Source organism: Oncorhynchus mykiss, chromosome 15 (genome assembly GCF_013265735.2).
Source record: "Oncorhynchus mykiss isolate Arlee chromosome 15, USDA_OmykA_1.1, whole genome shotgun sequence".
In the NCBI taxonomy this organism is placed as follows: Eukaryota; Metazoa; Chordata; class Actinopteri; order Salmoniformes; family Salmonidae; genus Oncorhynchus; species Oncorhynchus mykiss.
Window position 1 is genome coordinate 44,267,890 of NC_048579.1, and position 22,324 is coordinate 44,290,213.

A 22,324-nucleotide genomic window follows, 5' to 3' on the forward strand; every position below is an offset into this window, starting at 1 on the left:
GACAGTGGTCATAGCTGTAACCTGAATAATCAACCATTTAGACCAGTACATGGCCAGGTTGCTACTGGGGTGTAAAATAGTTAGACTCTACCAAACCAGAAAATGGTAAGACCCTCAAACTCTCGACTTAAGAAGATAAAGACTACATCGGAAAATTCAGTCTGCAGCTGTTTAAGTACTTTAGTCTAGTAAACTCAACTGAGGACCACCGCGTGTGTACCTTTGAAGGATCCATTCTAAGGAAGACGAGAAAATAAGGACATTTTCCGATCAAACGACCATTAGTATATCAGGTGCTACAGTAGGTGCTAGTGATTAACATGGGTAACCGGAATCCCGGGACTGTCCCGGTAACACTCTTTACATTTCCCGAAAAAATAAAATGACAAGATCCGAGAAATTACAAAAACAAATATCCAATGTCAGCACTAATGCAGGCCCTACACAACATGCGCAACCTCAGATTAGCAACAAATAAAAGAGCACATTATCCAAACAGCTTTTTGCTTGGAAACCTTTTACATCACACAAAGTCGCCATAAATTCAAAGCGCATGCATAGTTGACAATGCCGGACTGCACACGCGACCTAAATGCAATTAATAAATCCTACAGGGAACCCCTCTTTGAGCTGTCATTGTGAATCTTCAGGCAGTCACACATTTGATAGGCCTATGCACAATTCACTGTCACATGAAGTCTGTTATCAATTCAGAGAGTCATGAGGGAAAATTCTATATTCTCCTGTCCTAGAGCCTAGGCTATTTTCCTATCCAGTCCCAAAATCTTGACTCATGTCTCGCATGAAAATCCTTAACTTTATTATGTAATCCATAGGTTGCATTATCAGAGCACGTCTCTCGTGTATGCCTGTCAAAATATCGCTATAACTATTTCCACTCTTCATCTCCCAGTTATTCGTGAGCTTGTCTGCTATCTGTATAATCATCAACTCGATTTAGCCAAATATAGGAGATATTCTGTAATTCGTTGGAGGTTATCTAGCAAGTTTAGCAACTTTGGTCTTTTCACTTTCGTTTGACTGAGTAAGAATGACTATACAACGCTATACTCGGAGTGCGCTCTTGTGCATTGAGATAGCCTACTGCTGAAATGCGCTGCCGAACAAAGATAGTTACTCTATCATTAGTAAATACCGTTTAATTTGATCTGAAATCTGTACAGCCAAGCTGACAGGGTGGCACAGCGCCCCTCTTATCTGGGGAGAACCCTGGCATAGTGACCATATCTTGATTTTAAACGCTTTAAATGGGCACTTCCAGGATAACTATGAATTATTACCGGTATTGAAATTTGGTAGATTTTCTTGAAAATATTCATCCTTAGTAGGTGGTACATCTGCAGATAAAGCAAAACCCTGCTTGAATGGAACATTGGTGTGTGTGTGTGTGTGTGTGTGTGTGTGTGTGTGTGTGTGTGTGTGTATCAGATGGGACGGCAATGTGTGTATGTTTGTAATTACTGTCCTAATAAGTCTCTATTGGCCTCCTCCCGTAGTGGGACATCTGTGCTGCTTTTCCCAAGTAAACAATCTATTGTGTCATCTTATTGATATTCAGCAGAAACACAGACTTGCTTACAGGAGGTACTGTTTTGCACTGTTGGGTGTCATATATGTGTGGTGGATTCATTTGTTTATTTCTTTCAGCGATGTGTGTTAATAACCCTTTCATATTGGAGGTGGTCCTGATATACAATAATTACAGATACACATCTATAGATACTGTCTGTACACATCACAAAATCACAAACAGACAGATGTATCATGTGCAAATACTGTAATATAAACCTATGAACTTGGTAATGCAGGAGATACAGAGACGCATAAGAAATGATCTTGGGCACAGTTAGTTTTTGTTCTGTTTTAGTACACAAGCCTTACCCATCTCCTCCCTGTATGTAGGGCCCTATAAAAATCCGCTTTACAAAGAATGCGGACAGAATCACGGAATCCAGACATTAAAAACGGAATTCGACGATACTGAAAAATGTATTGAACTCAAAAGTGGTGTCCTGGAGTAGTTTAAGCATTGTTGTGGACTTAGAACATCGAATTTTGTTTTTCTATTTAAAAAGTGTGATTTTGAGAGCAAATATCTGAAAAAACAAAGAGAAACAGAGAAAATATTCACCCATTTTTATAGTGCCCTTTGAAAGGTTGATGTCAAGTTAGTGATGGTTTTAGAATGGTAGAATGGCTAAGCCCATCCCTTAATATTTCTCTGTCTATTGCTCCACCAGTGATTTCCATGGCTCCATCTGAAGTGGGCCCTGAAGTGTGTATGTGTGTGTGTGTGTGTCTTTGTCAGCGCAGTGATGTCAGGTGCGGGCCGTGTAAGTCATAGAGGGAACCTCCGTTCTCTCTATTTTATGACTAACTGAAAACCCCAGATATGTTCCAGTTGAGTAAAAAACGGGGGGGTTCCCTCGTCACATTAACCTACTCAACAAGGACTTCTGGTACTACTTATTATTTTAAAAAGTTCAAACATCTGCCATTACTCAAAGATTCTTGATCACATCCTGTTATTTGAACTTACGAAAGTTTCTTAAGGCAGAAGGGGTGGGCCCTGGGGGGATTTGAATGGCCATTCTGTTTTTTGGAAAGGACGTGTTTGCGGGGCTTCTCTTCTGTTGTGATCAGATGTGGTTGTTTTTGGCCAAGAGCGGTGATGCATATATTTTTACACATTTACTGTAATGTACAGTATGTACATATATGGCTCTGCAACTCTGAATCTTCTGATTTGATTGATCAGATTAATATCTAACCTAGGACCAAAATGTACATGTCCAATGACTGGGATCGTCTGCATTTACTATACCTAGGGTTGCAAAATTCTGGGAACTTTCAATAAATTCCCTGGTTTTCCAGAAATCGTGATTGGAAGATTCTGGATTTCCTGCTTATTCCCGCCTGATTACTGAACCCTCCAGTGGTGTAAAAATTACCCAATTGTTATACTTGAGTAAAAGTAGAGATACCTTAATAGAAAATGACTCAAGTAAAAGTGAAAGTCACGCAGTAAAATCCTACTTGAATAAAAGTCTAAAAGTATTTGGCTTTAAATATACTTAAGTATTAAAAGTAAATGTAATTGCTAAAATACAGTGCCTTGCGAAAGTATTCGGCCCCCTTGAACTTTGCAACCTTTTGCCACATTTCAGGCTTCAAACATAAAGATATAAAACTGTATTTTTTTGTGAAGAATCAACAACAAGTGGGACACAATCATGAAGTGGAACGACATTTATTGGATATTTCAAACTTTTTTAACAAATCAAAAACTGAAAAATTGGGCGTGCAAAATTATTCAGCCCCCTTAAGTTAATACTTTGTAGCGCCACCTTTTGCTGCGATTACAGCTGTAAGTCGCTTGGGGTATGTCTCTATCAGTTTTGCACATCGAGAGACTGAATTTTTTTTCCCATTCCTCCTTGCAAAACAGCTCGAGCTCAGTGAGGTTGGATGGAGAGCATTTGTGAACAGCAGTTTTCAGTTCTTTCCACAGATTCTCGATTGGATTCAGGTTCTGGACTTTGATTGGCCATTCTAACACCTGGATATGTTTATTTTTGAACCATTCCATTGTAGATTTTGCTTTATGTTTTGGATCATTGTCTTGTTGGAAGACAAATCTCCGTCCCAGTCTCAGGTCTTTTGCAGACTCCATCAGGTTTTCTTCCAGAATGGTCCTGTATTTGGCTCCATCCATCTTCCCATCAATTTTAACCATCTTCCCTGTCCCTGCTGAAGAAAAGCAGGCCCAAACCATGATGCTGCCACCACCATGTTTGACAGTGGGGATGGTGTGTTCAGCTGTGTTGCTTTTACGCCAAACATAACGTTTTGCATTGTTGCCAAAAAGTTCAATTTTGGTTTCATCTGACCAGAGCACCTTCTTCCACATGTTTGGTGTGTCTCCCAGGTGGCTTGTGGCAAACTTTAAACAACACTTTTTATGGATATCTTTAAGAAATGGCTTTCTTCTTGCCACTCTTCCATAAAGGCCAGATTTGTGCAATATACGACTGATTGTTGTCCTATGGACAGAGTCTCCCACCTCAGCTGTAGATCTCTGCAGTTCATCCAGAGTGATCATGGGCCTCTTGGCTGCATCTCTGATCAGTCTTCTCCTTGTATGAGCTGAAAGTTTAGAGGGACGGCCAGGTCTTGGTAGATTTGCAGTGGTCTGATACTCCTTCCATTTCAATATTATCGCTTGCACAGTGCTCCTTGGGATGTTTAAAGCTTGGGAAATCTTTTTGTATCCAAATCCGGCTTTAAACTTCTTCACAACAGTATCTCGGACCTGCCTGGTGTGTTCCTTGTTCTTCATGATGCTCTCTGCGCTTTTAACGGACCTCTGAGACTATCACAGTGCAGGTGCATTTATACGGAGACTTGATTACACACAAGTGGATTGTATTTATCATCATTAGTCATTTAGGTCAACATTGGATCATTCAGAGATCCTCACTGAACTTCTGGAGAGAGTTTGCTGCACTGAAAGTAAAGGGGCTGAATAATTTTGCATGCCCAATTTTTCAGTTTTTGATTTGTTAAAAAAGTTTGAAATATCCAATAAATGTCATTCCACTTCATGATTGTGTCCCACTTGTTGTTGATTCTTCACAAAAAATACAGTTTTATATCTTTATGTTTGAAGCATGAAATGTGGCAAAAGGTTGCAAAGTTCAAGGGGGCCGAATACTTTCGCAAGGCACTGTATACTAAATTATCAAAGTAATAGTAAAAGTACAAATAATTTCACATTCCTTATGCTAAGCAAATCAGACTGCTCTATTTTCATTTTTTCTTTAAATTTAAGGATAGCCAGGGGCACACTTCAACACTTTGACAATCATTTACAAACAAAGCATGTGTGTTTAGTGAGTCCGCCAGATCAGAGGCAGTAGTGATGACCAGGGATGTTCTGTTGATAAGTGTGTAAATTAGACCATTTCCGTCCCTGCTAAGCATTCGAAATGTAAGAATTACTTTTGGGTGTCAGAGAAAATGTATGGAGTAAAAAGTACACTATTTTCTTTAGGAATGTAGTGAAATAAAAGTTGTCAAAAATATAAATAGTAAAGTAAAGTACAGATTCCCCCCCAAAAAAATACTTAAGTATTCCTTTAACCTTTCTAGGGCAGGCGTTACGCTAGCGGAACCCCTCGACGACATTCCGCTGAAAAGGCAGTGCTCGAAATTCAAAAATATATTTTTTGAAATATGTAACTTTCACACATTAACAAGTCCAATAAGGCAAATGAAAGAAACTTCTTGTTAATCTACACATCGTGTCCGATTTCAAAAAGGCTTTACAGCGAAAGCACAACATATGATTATGTTAGGTCAGAGCCAAGTCAAAAAACCACACAGCCATTTTTCCAGCCAAAGATAGGAGTCACAAAAAGCAGAAATATAGATTAAATTAATCACTAACCTTTGATGATCTTCATCAGATGACACTCGTAGGACATCATGTTACACAATACATGTATGTTTTGTTCAATAATATGCATATTTATATCCAAAAATCTCAGTTTACATTGGCGCGTTACGTTTAGTAATGTTTTGATTCCAAAACATCCAGTGATTTTATAGAAATACTCATAATAAACATTGATAAAAGTGTTATTCACAGAATTAAAGATAGACTTCTCCTTAATTCAACCGCTGTGTCAGATTTCAGAAAAACTTTAAGGAAAAACATAATCTGAGTACGGCGCTCAGAGCCCAATCCAGCCAAAGAAATATCCGCCATGTTGGAGTCAACAGAAGTTAGAAATAACATTATAAATATTCACTTAACTTTGATGATCTTCATCAGAATGCATTCTCAGGAATCCCAGTTCGACCATAAATTACTGATTTGTTCCATAAAGTTCCATAAAGTCCATCATTTATGTCCAAATAGCCACTTGTTGTTAGCGTGTTCAGCCCAGTAATCTATTTTCATGAGGCGTGAGCACTTCGTCCAGACAAAAACTCGAAAAGTTTCGTTACAGGTCGTAGAAACAAGTCAAACGATGTATGGAATCAATCTTTAGGATGTTTTTAACATAAATCATCAAAAAGGTTCCAACCGAAGAATTCCATTGTCTGTAGAAAAGCACTGGAACGAGAGCCAACTCTGTCGGGAGCGCGCTTCACGAGCCTGAGACACTCTGCCAGACCCATGACTCAATCAGCTCCAATCCCCCCCTCCTTTATTGCAAAAGCCTGAAACAAGTTTCTAAAGACGGTTGACATCTAGTGGAAGCCTTGGGAAGTGCAGCTTGACCCCATAGACACTGTGTATTTGGTAGGCCAAGCTTTGAAAAACTACAAACCTCAGATTTTCCACTTCCTGGTTGGATTTTTCTCAGGTTTTCGCCTGCCATATGAGTTCTGTTATACTCACAGACATCATTCAAACAATTTTAGAGACTTCAGAGTGTTTTCTATCCAAATATACTACTAATAATATACACATGTTAGCATCTGGGACTGAGTAGGAGGCAGTTCACTCTGGGCACGCTATTCATCCAGAAGTGAAAATGCTACCCCCTATCCCAGTATTTTTTCTTAAGTACTTACACCACTGGAATCCTCCAACCAGAATTTTGGCAAAACCAGGGAATCTATACTACCAGAAACAATGTGTTGCGTTGTCAGCTGATGCTGAATGTGTCTTTAGGGCTGCCTGCGTGAAATTTGTCCGTGGATGGACAGGCTCACGGGAGGCCAGTTTTTGAGGACAGGGGATTTTTCTGCAGTGTCAGTGAGCCTGACCAGCCTCCCACTCTAATTAGGATTGGTTTCCAAAAATGCTTTGATGCCTTTCGCAAGTCCCCAACCAGATATGTATGCCACAATCAGGCTTTTGTTCTTGTAAATATCGCCTGCCTTTGATTCACTAAAGTTGAAACAGAGGGAAACCTCATCATGAAAGGAAGCCTTTTATTTATTTATTTTTAGTGCTGATTGTTTTCCTCTGCCATGTGAAATCTGTATTCGGGGCACTGAGGCTTGTAGATTGTCAAAATGGCTTCCTTCTTAATGTGTGTGCATGTCTTCACTTTACTCTGCCAGTGCTCTTTTTAAGGGGGGAATGGAAAGATGTCTTACCAAGGCCTACAGGTTCTTCTGAATGAAACCATGTGTCCCAGCTGTCTACAATTGCCTCTCTTGCTTTAGATCCCACTGTGTCCGTGCGTGTGTGTGTTGTATGCCTGATTGTGTATAGTTTCTGGGCATGTGCATGTGGGATTGCATTTATTTGAATGTTTGATTCATTTACTTACTTACTTATGTATGTAGGCCTATATACTACAGTGCATCTTTTAGCTGCAAATGTACTAAAGCTTGATGTGTGTTTCTCGACAGGAGTCGGACGGACAAGGGTGCCCTTTCTGCCGGTGTGAGATCAAAGGCACAGAGCCTATCATCGTGGACCCTTTTGACCCGCGCAACACAGGGGCTAAGTGCTTCTTCCTGGATGACTTTAGCTTGCCTATGCTCGACCTGGACGACCTGGACGAGGATAGAGAGGACTTTCTGGTCATGAACAGACTGGCCTCCATCAGGAAGGTACTTCACACTCTTCATTTACTATCACTTTTAGTCAATCATTATACTCCGTAATTGTGTGAATTCATTTATTTATTTGAAAAATATAAAATACATATAGAGTTGCCTCAGCCATGTGAGTACAACAAAATACACACATAAAACATTATAGAGGATTTAAAAATCAAGGTAGCGCTTCATAATAATTCCACGTAAATAAAGCATTTATAATGGATTAGTAAATCGTTTCTTTATCATGTATTAATCATTACTCCCACATTGGTAAATGCTAGTAGCGTAGTTATTCACACATAAACAACCTTTAAAGTATTTATGAATGATTCATAAGATCATTAATAAGATGTTTTATATAGGTCCTTACATTATAAACCATTTACTAACTAATCATTAGTCAAGTCTTTTTGTGTGGCCTCATCTAAAGTGTGTGATATTTTTAGTTTATAAATACTTTAAATCAAACAAATTTTATTGGTCACACACACATATTTATCAGATGTTTATGCGGGTGTAGCGAAATGCTTGTTTTCAATGACCAGTGTAATTTCATACAAAAATATGGATATGCCATTGGTAGACATTCAAACAGTAACTGATGCTCCTAAAGGTCTCAAAATGTCCCTTTGAACATATCAATGGTTAAACAATAAGCATACAATACAGAGGATGTCTTTGTTTTTATTCCTAAACAGTCCCACTGTTGTAAAAGTGTGATTTGTAACTTCAGACACTCTTAATGCTGAGTAAAACAATGTTTTAGTCCCAAAATGCTAACATAAGTGTTTCTTGACTGTGACTTTTCTACCAAAACCAAAGTGTGGATTGCAGTCACTCTTTAGATCAGTCTAATCTTTTATTGACAATTACATGAAGTTGATGCAAAGAGTCAATATTTGCAGTGTTGACCCTTCTTTTTCAAGTCCTCTGCAATCTGCCCTGGCATGCTGTCAATTAACTTCTGGCCCACATCCTGACTGATGGCAGCCCATTCTTGCATAATTAATGCTTGGAGTTTGTCAGAATTTGTGGGTTTTTGTTTGTCCACCCGCCTCTTGAGGATTGACCACAAGTTCTCATTGGGATTAAGGTCTGGGGAGTTTCCTGGCCATAGACCCAAAATATCAATATTTTGTTCCCCGAGTAACTTAGTTATCACTTTTGCCTTATGGCAAGGTGCTCCATCATGCTGGAAAAGGTATTGTTCGTCACCAAACTGTTCCTGGATGGTTGGGAGAAGTTACTCTCGGGGGATGTGTTGGTACCATTCTTTATTCATGGCTGTGTTCTTAGGCAAAATTGTGAGTGAGCCTGCTCCCTTGGCTGAGAAGCTACCCGACACATGAATGACACATGAATGGTCTCAGGATGCTTTGCTGTTGGCTTGACACAGGACTGATGGTAGTGCTCACCTTGTCTTCTCCGGACAAGCTTTTTTCTGGATGCCCCAAACAATCGGAAAGGGGATTCATCAGAGAAAATGACTTTACCCCAGTCCTCAGCAGTCCAATCCCTGTACCTTTTGCAGAATATCAGTCTGTCCCTGATGTTTTTCCTAGAGAGAAGTGGCTTCTTTGCTGCCCTTCTTGACACCAAGTCATCCTCCAAAAGTATTTGCCTCACTGTACGTGCTATTCATGAGCAAGCTCTCTACTGGTGGTGCCCCGATCCCACAGCTGAATCAACTTTAGGAGACGGTCCTGGTGCTTGCTGGACTTTCTTGGGCGCCCTGAAGCCTTCTTCACAACAATTGAACCACTCTCCTTGAAGTTCTTGATGATCCGATAAATGGTTGATTTAGGTGCAATCTTACTGGCAGCAATATCCTTGCCTGTGAAGCCCTTTTTGTGCAAAGCAATAATGACGGCATGTGTTTCCTTCCAGGTAACCATGGTTGACAGAGGAAGAACAATGATTCCATGCACCACCCTCCTTTTGAAGCTCTCAGTATGTTATTCGAACTCAATCAGCATGACAGTGTGATCTCCAACCTTGTCCTCGTCAACACTCACACCTGTGTTAACGAGAGAATCACTGACATGATGTCAGCTGGTCCTTTTGTGGCAGGGCTGAAATGCAGTGGAAATGTTTTTGGGGGATTCAGTTAATTTGCATGGCAAAGAGAGAGACTCTGCAATTAATTGCAAATCATCAGATCAGTCTTCATAACATTCTGGAGTATATGCAAATTGCCATCATACAAACTGAGGCAGCAGACTTCGTGAAAATGAATATTTGTTTCATTCTCAAAACTTTTGCCACGACTGTACACTTCTTCATATAAAACACGTTGTCCTTTAGCCAATCAAGCTCTCTGTCTGTAAGGTTACCTGCTCTGGTCCACATGACATAGTCTCAGCACTGTCTGGTAACAATCCACATACCCAACAATCTGATTCGGTGGTACAGAGACATTACTAGCTATTTGTAAGAAAGTGTTTGACCTGGGGAAAACCTCAATCCATTTGGAGTAACTGTCAACCATTACCAACATATATGTGACCCGTTTCAGGAAACTATTTGTATGTTGCGGGTCACTACTTCACAGGAGAGCAGTTTGAACGTAGCTTTTTTTAAAACAAAACATTTTTGGGGGGCAGAAATGCCTTCTCGAACATTTGAACTTCCATGTGTCTTAAAATACCTCATGGCGCACCGATCCCTTTACCCATCATTTTCATCAATATCCGCTGAATTGCAGAGCGCCAAATTCAAATTAAATTACTAAAAATATTTAATTTTCATGAAATCACAAGTGCAATATACCAAAACACAGCTTAGCTTGTTGTTAATCCACCAGATTGTCAGATTTCAAAAAAGCTTTACAGCGAAAGCAAACCAAGCGTTTATGTGAGCACAGCTCTCTCAGCAGACAAAACATTACAAACAGCTAGCAGCAAAGTAGATGGTCACGAAAGTCAGAAAAGCAATAAAATGAATTGCTTACCTTTAATGATTTTCAGATGTTTGCACTCACGAGATTCCCAGTTACACAATAAATGTTTGTTTTGTTCGATAAAGATTATTTTTATATCCAAAAACCTCCATTTGGTTGGTGCGTTTTGTTGAGTAATTCACAGGCCACGACGGGCAGAGGACAATTCCAAATAGTATCCGTAAAGTTTGTAGAAACATGTAAAACGTTTTTTATAATCAATCCTCAGGTTGTTTTTACAATAAATAATCGATAATATATCAACCGGACCGAAGCTTTTTTAATAGGAGAGAGAGAGAAAATGTCTGCTCCTAGCCCCTCGTCCTCGCAAAACTCTGGGGACACACACCTATCCACTGACGCGATGTGATCATTCTCGCTAATTTTTCAGAATAAAAGCCTGAAACTATGTCTAAAGACTGTTCACACCATGTGGAAGCCATAGGGAAAGGAATCTGGTTGATATCCCTATAAATGGAGGGTAGGCATGCAATGGAACAGAGGTTTCAAAATAACAGCACTTCCTGGTTGGATTTTCCTCAGGTTTTTGCCTGCAATATCAGTTATGTTATACTCACAGACAATATTTTGACAGTTGTGGTAACTTTAGAGTGTTTTCTATCCTAATCTGCCATTTATATGTATATTCTAGCTTCTGGGCCTGAGAAATAGGCAGTTTCATTTGGGCACGTTTTTCATCCAAACATCAAAATACTGCCCCCTAGTCTCAAGAGGTTAATAACCAACTTGTATGCCATCTGTAAATACAAATACCAATTGTCCAAATTGTTAAATTACGAGCCTGGTTGGCAACCTTCCCGCTAGCCATGATTGGCTAAGATAATGAGTGGGCTGGACATGCCGAAAGATGAGTTTGGATTGGTCTGCCATATTGCACGCTTCTGTCTATTTGAGCTGGTCAGTATGTGTAGGTAATCCTGTCTAACGCGGCTTTTTTTATGTATCGCGTAGAAAAACTGCGTAAGTGTTGCTCTCCACTTTCTGAGTTTTGAAATCAATGGAATTTGAGTATGATAGCTAAGGAGATGGAGAAAACACCTGTCTCCGGATTACATTTTATTTTTCACCTTTCTTTAACCAGGTAGGCTAGTTGAGAACAAGTTCTCATTTACAACTGCGACCTGGCCAAGATAAGACATAGCAGTGTGAACAGACAAAAACACAGAGTTACACATGGAGTAAAAAATAAACAAGTCAATAACACAGTAGAAAAAAAAGAAGAAAAAAAGGAGTCTATATACATTGTGTGCAAATGGCATGAGGAGGTAGGCGAATAATTACAATTTAGCAGATTAACCCTGGAGTGATAAATGATCAGATGGTCATGTGCAGGTAGAGATACTGGTGTGCAAAAGAGCAGAAAAGTAAATAAATAAAAACAGTATGGGGATGAGGTAGGTAAATTGGGTGGGCTATTTATCGATGGACTATGTACAGCTGCAGCGATCGGTTAGCTGCTCAGATAGCAGATGTTTGAAGTTGGTGAGGGAGATAAGAGTCTCCAACTTCAACGATTTTTGCAATTCGTTCCAGTCACAGGCAGCAGAGAACTGGAAGGAAAGGCGGCCAAATGAGGTGTTGGCTTTAGGGATGATCAGTGAGATACACCTGCTGGAGCGCGTGCTACGGGTGGGTGTTGCCATCGTGACCAGTGAACTGAGATAAGGCGGAGCTTTACCTAGCATGGACTTATAGATGACCTGGAGCCAGTGGGTCTGGCGCCGAATATGTAGCGAGGTCCAGCCGACTAGACTGTACAGGTCACAGTGGTGGGTGGTATAAGGTGCTTTAGTAACAAAACGGATGGCACTGTGATAAACTGCATCCAGTTGCTGAGTAGAGTATTGGAAGCTATTTTGTAGACGACATCCCCGAAGTCGAGGATCGGTAGGATAGTCAGTTTTACTAGTGTAAGTTTGGCGGCGTGAGTGAAGGAGGCTTTGTACGAAATAGAAAGCCAACAACGATTTGATTTTAGACAGATTTTTGTTTCACAACTACTTCAGTATTTGAGACACGTCCTTCAGGAATTACATTTTCGGAAGAGAATTTGGTCAGAGAATCCACACACACCTGGGGTCCCATTCCCCTGATTAGAGGGACAGAAAGAAGTTGAAAAATAATGATACAAATAAAAGTAGTAACACCAAGAATAAAATACACAAGAATGAAATGAAATTGTATTTGTCACATGCATCGTAAGCAACTTGTGTAGACTAAGCAACATGTGGGACTTCCCAACAATGCAGAGAGATAAATAAAATAAAAAATAGAAAAAGGAATAAATGCACAACGAAGACTTTCCTATGTACACACCCAACCCAACGACAACTTGCCTATATACACACCAATCCCAACAACAACTTGCCTATATACACACCCATCCCAACAACAACTTGCCTATGTACACACCCATCCCAACGACAACTTGCCTATGTACACACCCAACCCAACGACAACTTGCCTATATACACACCCATCCCATCAACAACTTGCCTATGTACACACCCAACCCAACGACAACTTGCCTATGTACACATCCATCCCAACGACAACTTGCCTATGTACACACCCATTCCAACAACAACTTGCAACTTGCATATTTTGACAAACTCCAAGCGGGCTGTCATGTCAATACTTATTTTCCACCATAATTTGCAAATAAATTCATTAAAAATCCTACAATGTGATATTCTGGATTTGTTTTCTTCTCATTTTGTCTGTCATAGTTGAAGTGTACCTATGATGAAAATTACAGACCTCTCTCATCTTTTTAAGTGGGAGAACTTGCACAATTGGTGGCTGACTAAATACTTTTTTTGCCCCACTGTATAGGCAGGCGTACAGGAGGCTAAGTTCAACTACCAGAGTCAGTTGGAGTGCCAGTATGCACTGCCTTCATAGGCCTGCAGTAGCTAAGCCTAATAATAGCCATACCACACCAAACCTTCACAAAGGTCGCTTAACTTTATTAGGGTAAAAGTAACAAGCACAGCAGGGCCGCCGGCAAACGTGTGGCGTGCCGGCATTTGCCCCACCACAATTGACTTGGTTTAATAAAAAATATTGACACAAAAGCGTTGGAAAGAGAGACAAGGTAATGTTGTTTAGATTTTTATGTTTTCATCCTTTCCAGGATTTTTTTTTAACCATTAGAACAATTCTGATCCCATCACAGCCTGTATAAAACAGTTTTTTACAGGTGATTTATTCCTATGGCATACTTGGAGTTTTACTTGGTTAGGTTAGGTTCCCAGATAAGGAGAAACTCTGGGCCCCAGGAAAAACATTTCCCCCCACCACTCTGGGACTTGTTGTGCCACCTCTGAAATTACCAGACAATGTTAGAAATTAAAAAACATATTATATTCTATTGTATTCATATTCAGCATTTTGGCTTACGTATCTAAACATTTTTAGATAGTATCTGCATTTTAAAAAAATGGTGGGGGAATATGGGCTTCCATAGTTTTACGTATCTCGGTGAAGCCTACTGACAGCAGCTACTGTGACAATTTCAGAATGTAACAGGCTGTTACTGCACTTTCAGGTAAAACTATTTTAGCTGGTTCAAAAACATTGCTCTGCTATTACCATTTATACTGTAAGAGTATTGCGTTTGACACAATTATTTTTACACTGGAGGGGGGCGCTCAAGACGTGATCATTTCGCAAGTTCACACAACGGTATTGTCTCTCCAGAACTGATAACTCTCGAGAGCCTCTCGAAAATGGCCCTTTGCTATCGCCAATGTGAAACGGTCTAAAAGTGTGATCTTGGACAAAGTCTTTTTTATGTCTCTATTTGGTTTGGTCAGGGTGTGATTTGGGGTGGGCATTCTATGTTTTTGTTTTCTATGATTGTGTATTTCTATGTTTTGACCGTGTATGGTTGTCAATCAGGGACAGCTGTCTATCGTTGTCTCTGATTGGGAACCATACTTAGGTATCCCTTTTCCCTCCTTTCAGGGTGGGAAGTTAACTTTGTTTGTGGCACATAGCCCTTAATTAAGCTTCACGGTTGTTTTTGTATTGTTTATTTTTTTTGTCGGCGTCATCCTAATAAAAAGGAATATGTACTCACACCACGCTGCGCATTGGTCTACTCCATTTTACGTCCGTGACAGTGTGACTATGGCCTCTGTGCTCAGTCAACTTAACTCACATGCTGTCAAGTAGAATTACCCAGCGATTAATTAAATGGACTACTGCCATTTATCTACGTATCTACTAACTAAATATGCAGGACGTTGAACTTGTGTGTCAGAATCACAGAAGAGGATAGTTGTATTTTGTGTTTTTTTATGCAGGTCTGGTCAAACTTCGATGAGTTACTAAGCATTCTGTCAGTTCAATTGCTCTCTGGTATTAAAAAAAAAGTAAAGTCAGCGCAATCTCAGAAATGCCACATTTCAGGATTCAAAACAGTACTTGTCATGTCATGAAACATCATGCTGTGCCAGGAAGGGAAAGAATCCTGTTCAATGCTACAGACTCTGGTGATTAAGTGGATAATGCTACAATTTGCTGATTAGCCATAGAGTAAGTGTCGTCCAACCCCGGAATGCCGAGTTTGCCTCAGCACTTACAGTACCAGTCAAAAGTTTGGAAACACCTACTCATTCCAGGGTTTTTCTTTATTTTTACTATTTTCTACATTGTAGAATAATAGGGAAGACATCAAAACTATGAAATAACACATATGGAGTCATGTAGTAGCCAAAAAAGTGTTAAACAAATAAAAATATATTTTATATTTGAGATTCTTCAAAGTAGCCACTCTTTACCTTGATGACAACTTTGCACACGCTTGGTTTATTATTATTATTATTTTTAAATTTCACCTTTATTTAACCAGGTAGTCCAGTTGAGAACAAATTCTCATTTACAATTGCGACCTGGCCAAGATAAAGCAAAGCAGTGCAGCAAAAACAACAACACAGAGTTACACATAAACAAATGTACAGTCAATAACACAATAGAAAAATCTATGTACAGTGTGTGCAAATGTAGAAGATTAGGGAGGTAAGGCAATAAATAGGCCATAGTGGCGAAATAATTACAATTTAGCATTACCACTGGAGTGATAGGTGTACAGATTATGATATGCAAGTAGAGATACTGGATTGCAAAAGAGCAAGAAGATAAATAACTATATGGGGATGAGGTAGTTGGATGTGCGATTTACAGATTGGCTGTGTACAGGTACAGTGATTGATAAGCTGCTCTGACAGCTGATGCTTAAAGTTAGAGAGGGAGATCTAAGTCTCCAGCTTCAGTGATTTTTGCAATTCGTTACAGTTATTGGCAGCAGAGAACTGGAAGGAAAGGCGGCCAAAGGAAGTGTTGGCTTTGGGGATGACCAGTGAAATATACCTGCTGGAGCGCGTGCTACGGGTGGGTGTTGCTATGGTGACCAGTGAGCTGAGATAAGGTGGAGCTTTTACCTAGCAAAGGCTTATAGATGTCAATGGAGCCAGTGGGTTTGGCGACAAATATGTAGCGAGGTCTAGCCAACGAGAGCATACAGGTCACAGTGGTGGGTAGTATATGGGGCTTTGGTGACAAAACGAATGGCATAAAAGCACATTTCACTCCAGCAGCAAGCTGTAGCAGGAGCTCTCGTGCACATTATATAAACATAACGACTAACGAAAATACACACGCACCAATTTAATTCCACTAAATGATGCAAATTAACCTGTAGACCGATAAGCATGACCGGTCAAATGCATTTCCATCAACTGTTATTTCCATCAATGAAAATTATTTTGTAACATGATTTTCCCCTCTTTTTTGGGGACAATTGGCCAGCGGCAGTTTTTTTAAAATCTACTTTTCATCATTTTATAGGCCAAAATCCGGCTACCGGAAACCCTGTTATAAATGTTACATCCATGTATTTCAGTGTCTATGACTGCCACATGGGTATTATTAAAAACCTGAACTTGTTTTGTTCTTTCCATATCAGCAGTGTGCCGAACAGCAGAACTCCCCCGTGATGTCGCCAAACTCCTCCCCGGTGGCCCAGAGGAGGAAAGCCCATGGTGAGGCCCTCAGCATCCAGCACCTCAGCCTGCCCCCCGTACCCCCTCGCCTGGACCTCATCCAGAAGGGCGTCATCCGATCCCCCTCTGCCAGCCCCTCCAGCTCCCCAAAGGTGGGTCAGGGTTGTTAGGTTCTAAATAACAGGGTACAAACCGATGCTCAAACCAAGTTTATTCACCCAAAGGGTCAGACAGCTGAACAGACAAAGAACATATTCACACAAGAACTGGTATTTAACCCTTTCTCTTATGCTGAGCCCTCTCCTTACACATCTGAACAGCCAATACACAGCTGTTGCTATTCAGAACTTTAGTGATATCTGTTCTTCCTCACTTCATCTAACCTGACCTCAGCCCAAATTTCTCACTCCTCCCCAACTCCCGGCTGTCCTGTTGACTTGTACCAGACTGTGGCCATTCTCCTCCCATTGATGGTTAACAATAATATATCCTGGCAGAATGTAAACGTTCTACATTCCCCTCTCTCCCTCAGTGACATGAATAAGGATACTTCATATTTTCAAGTTTAGATCTCAGAACCCATCAGCATGTACCATATGTCTATGGGGTGTACAGCCTAAACCCCCTTTCAAACTGGTTTGGTGTGATCTATTGTTTCTCATTCAGCACACCAAAGAGGTACTGATTCAGATTCAGATTGTTTAATAGTCACATGTACAGGGTTGCAGGTGTGATTGTAGGGCACAGTGAAAATCTGAAACTGCAGGTTTGCACTCCACATCGACACCCTTTTCATACTATTGTGCTGACCCAAACTCTTTTGGCTCACTTTTGTGTTCACTTTAGCAGAATTTGACCAGGAAGTAGGAACCGGAAAGTTTGGACTGACGATACAGTGCTTCAGTGTTTTATACTTTTTAAAACACTTGAAATCAAGCTTTATTTATAGCGCACATTTCAGACATGAATGCAACGCAATGCACTTCACAGGAAAATACATAAATAAAAAACTGAAATATTTACTACACAAAAGAATAACAAAAACTGAAAGACAAAAAAGGCACCCTAACAAAAACAACGCTAAAGAGGTTTGTTTTAAGATCTCTTTTAAAAATGTCCACAGTTTCGGGCCCCCTCAGGTTCTCTGGTAGTCTTGGTCAGTACCCTTGCTGCAGCATTCTGTATGTTTTGTTGTTGACCAATGGCTTTCTTGGGTAGACCAGACAGGAGAGCATTACACGGAACCCAAACCGGCAGCGTGCGTGCGCCATCGTGCATAAATTTGTTTTGTCCCCCCACACCAAACGCGATCACGACACACAGGTTAATATATCAAAGCAAACTCTGAACCAATTACATTAATTTGGGGACAGGTTGAAAAGCATTAAACATGTATGGCAATTTAGCTAGCTAGCTTGCACATGCTAGCTAATTTGTCCTATTTAGCTAGCTTGCTGTTGCTAGCTAATTTGTCATGGGATATAAACATTGAGTTGTTATTTTACCTGAAATGCACAAGGACCTGTACTCCGACAATTAATCCACACATAAAACGGACAAACAAATTGTTTCTAGTCATCTCTCCTCCTTCCAGGCTTTTTCATATTTGAACTTGTATGGTGATTGGCATCTAAACTTTCATAGTATTGCCACAACGACCGGCAAAACAGTTTGTCTTTCAATCACCCACGTGGGTATAACCAATGAGGAGATGGGAGAGGCAGGACTTGCAGCGCGATCTGCATCAGAAATAGGAATGGCTTATATTTTAGCCCTTGGCAATGCAGACGTAATAATTGAATAACATGGATTTCTACATGTATTTTGCAATGCTCACGCACGTGACGTGTCCGGTCTGGTCAGCATGTTACAGTAGTCAGGCCTTCTTGTAATAAAAGCATGGATAAGTCTATCTGTATCAGCCTGAGAGAAACGGCCGAACCTTGGCAATGTTCATCATGTGGTAAAAAGCTATTTTGGTCACATTCCTAATGTGGGATTCGAAATAGAGTTCAGAATCTAAAATGACACCTACGTTTTTGACCTGGTGTTTTATCTTTATTGCCTGTGAATTAAAATCTGCTGCCAGATTCTCGCTCTCTGTGCTTTGGCTACAACAATAAGTACCTCGGCCTTTAGCTGGAGGAAGTGAGACATCCAAGTATTTAGATCACTAATACAGTCTAATAATTTAAGTCTAATAATTTATCCGTGGAGCTGAAAACCTCTGGGGACACAGAAATGTAAAGTTGTGTAGCAGTGAAAGTCAATGTCATGCACGCTGATAACACTGCCAAGGGCCCTAAAATTGAACCTTGCGATACCTTGCCACGTGTGATATCTATTTTCTTTGGGTTATGTTCACAATTGGTGACAAAAAAACTCTTGACCGGTTAAATAGGTCCTAAACCAATTTAGAACTGGACCGTAGAGGCCAACCCACCTCTCCAGTCTGTCCAGAAGGACACCACGGTCAACGGTGTTGAATGCAGCACTTAAATCAAAGAGTACAGGGACAGAGAGCTGTTTGGCATCTGTGTTGGCTTAAAGATCATTTACCACTTTAACTAAGGCTGTCTCTGTGCTGTGGTGGGCATGAAAACCAGATTGGAATTTTTCACTTAGCTATATATTTTATATTTCTAACACTCGTACCTGTATACACGTTGAAAATGGCAGATTTGGGCACTTTTAAATTTGAACGTAGTGGCTGTACAGTAACATGCTATACGTGACGTCAGTGCTCTGGCTCTACGCATCATCAGCGCTATATGGGTTTTGACTGACACCCGTTCTGAACTTGAGCACCGCGCAGGACAACACTATACCCCATCCTTTGCGGTAATTGAGGACATTTTGAAAAACGTTTGCTGTCTGAATGAGGGAAATGCTGCAAATTTAGATGACAGGATGTATTTTGTAAGATGAGACGTTGAGGATTATAAATGCTGCTTTGATCTCATACATACAAGAAAGTCAAACACCCGTCAGTCCAGATGTGCACTTCACATTTCCAAATCATAAAACTCATGTCATATACAGTGTTAATGTTTATTATCACTATGTTTTATGTACAGTTACAAGATGACATGGCATCATACCCTGATGTTCTGAATAGAATGAGCCTGTTTTTTTTTTATTGTGAAGTAAATTCACGCGAATGCACTCATGACTCCTCCTTCAGGTAAAACTAATTATATGTTATTTTTCAAAAAGCTTAAACATTTATCTAATGATTTATGCTTATGTATATTGGATTGATTGTGTCCCTGCTTATACATATCTGGGTATCTGGATTGACGAAAAGCTATCTTTCAAAAAGCATATTGATGAGTTAGTTAACAAGTGGCCTTCCTTTTATAGGAAAAGTTTATCACATTTTATTACGTGTGATAGGTTCATTACACATCACTGCATTCTGTATCAGAAAGTATGTTGGCCCTCTTCAATCTCATAGATAAATGCAGGTGGTATCAGGAATTCCCCAGGGCAGCTAGGCCCCTTACTTTTCTCAATCTTTACTAATGACATGCCTACTGGCCTTGAGTAAAGCCAGTGTGTCTATGTCTGAGGATGACTCAACACTACACACGTCAGCTACTACAGAGAGTGAAATCACTGGAACACTTAACAAAGACCTGCAGTTAGTTTCACAATGGGTGGCATTGTATTTGAGACAAATCATTCACTAAACCCTAAACCTCGACTAAATATTGTAATAAATCATGTGGAAAGTTGAAGTGACTAAACTGCTTGGAGCAACCTTGGATTGTAAAACTGTCACGGTCAAAACATATTGATACAGCAGTAGCTAAGATGGGGAGAAGTCTGTCCATAATAAAGTGCTGCTCTACCTTCTTAACAACACTATCAACAATCCAGGTCCTGGTTTAGAACAGAGCAGCACGGCTAGCCCCTAAATGTACACAGAGAGGTAACATGAATAATATTCATGTCGATGGCTCAAATTGGACGAGAGATTGACTTTATCACTACTGAGGATCCTTAAATACAAATATAAATACAAATGCTCTGCTCTATTTTTGTTTATAAAGCCCTCTTGTGCACACTTCAGACATATGCGTCACCTGACCCGATCATAGGGATGGCTAACTCTGGAGATCCCTTCAGTCTCCACTAAGTTAGGTAGATCTGCGTTGTGTTTTTTTGCAACTTGTGGAATGATCTCCAGAAATCTCTAAAGTTAAATGTTTTGGTGCTGGTTGATGCCATCCCTCGGAGCCTGGTTCCTCTCTAGGTTTCTTCCTAGGTACCTGCCTTCTAGGGAGTTTTTCCGAGCCAGTGAGCTTCTTCCTCTGCATTGCTTGCTCTTTGGGGTTTCAGGCTGGGTATCCCCTAGAATCGATGTGTGCGCCCGGGCAGACATTGAATTAGCATAATAAAAAATGTCCAGAAAAATCTGTCTTTTAAAACTAGTGATATCTGTTTTTTTTTTTTCAATCTACCACATCCGCCGATATCGGCCTTGCAAATTTGCGGTGGAAGGTGGCAAGGCTACAGCCGTGTTTGCCATACCAGGAGACATCACAAAAATGGTCCTTCCCACCTCAGACAGAGGACTGACACTTTAAAACATACTTCCTTTTGATTTATTTTTGGACTTTCTGTTTTTCCATGTATGAATCTGTTATTCAGTGCGTTTCTATGGGCTAATAGCAGTAAGGCTAAATCAATGTTTCATCCCCAAAATGTTGTTTTTTTTTAACCTAAAGGGGTCCTAAAATTTTAAATCAATAGCTAAATGATCCATGGTATGATTTTTTCAAATCAATTCCATATGTTAGCTTAGTAGAACACCCCCCCCGCCCCCCCCAGACTTTTTGGGGTTAGCACTTTGAGATAACTGCTGATATAAAAAGGCTTTATTTAAACAGGCAAGTCAGTTAAGAACAGATTTGTATTTACAATGATGGTCTAGCAAGAGGCAAAAGGCCTCCTGTGGGAACAGGCGCTGATATAAAAACGTCAAAAAACAATGTAAGACAGAAATAACATAGACAGAAGACACTAGCAACAGCACAAATACAACAGTAGACTGTCAAAGGATGTGTGTGTGTGTGCAGGCATGTGTGTGTGTGAAGTAAAACAACATGCTTCCTTCATAAAATGCATTTGATTGATATGTCAGCCTGCTTCAACACAGTTTATTTCTGTGTAGTGTAAAACGAACACATGCCCTCCTCCCCAAGTCCTCTCCAGGGTTGGCCAGAAAACAAGACAAGCCTTTGCCTGCTCCCCCGCCCCCCAAGAGGGACCCTCCACCCCCACCACCTCCTGAGCGCCCACCACCCATCCCACCAGATGGATGTGTCTCCTTGGTCCCCTCGTCCACCAACGGTGTGCCCTGTGACCCCGCGCTGCCCCCTGAGGCCTGGTGTCCCAAAGAGAGCCCCCTGGTGGACCCCCACAAAACGGGGACAGGGGCTGACCGCTTCTCCAAGCTGGCCCACTCTGCCCCCTCTGATGGCAACGGTAGACCACTCAGCTGGCCCTTGGCGGATGCAGGCATTGGCAGCTCGCATCCTAGAATAGAGGCCCTCATGGAGAACCCCAAGGTAAGAATCACTAGGGTTCTGTTAGCGCACATGCTATACAGCATTTTTAAAACATTACAATACATTCACAACACATTTCACGCAACACATTAAGTGTGTGCCCCCAGGCCACTACTCTACTACCACATATCTACAACACAAAATCCATGTGTACGTGTGTGTATAGTGTAAATGTTATCGTGGGGTTGTGT

At 40.6% G+C, this 22,324-nt stretch overlaps 1 protein-coding gene across 5 annotated transcripts in view; it reads left to right on the top strand.

Moving 5' to 3' along the window:
• cblb (Cbl proto-oncogene B, E3 ubiquitin protein ligase) overlaps window positions 1–22,324 on the top strand; it is a 152,895-nt gene that overhangs the window by 94,538 nt on the left and 36,033 nt on the right. For 4 of the 5 annotated variants that reach the window (XM_036944415.1, XM_036944414.1, XM_021563294.2 and 1 more), the window contains 3 exons: window positions 7,396–7,599; window positions 16,521–16,709; window positions 21,768–22,133. In XM_036944415.1, coding sequence (XP_036800310.1) covers window positions 7,396–7,599; window positions 16,521–16,709; window positions 21,768–22,133 — 759 coding nt within the window. The remainder of the gene's footprint in view (window positions 1–7,395; window positions 7,600–16,520; window positions 16,710–21,767; window positions 22,134–22,324) is intronic. The other variant, XM_036944416.1, reaches the window with a different exon arrangement.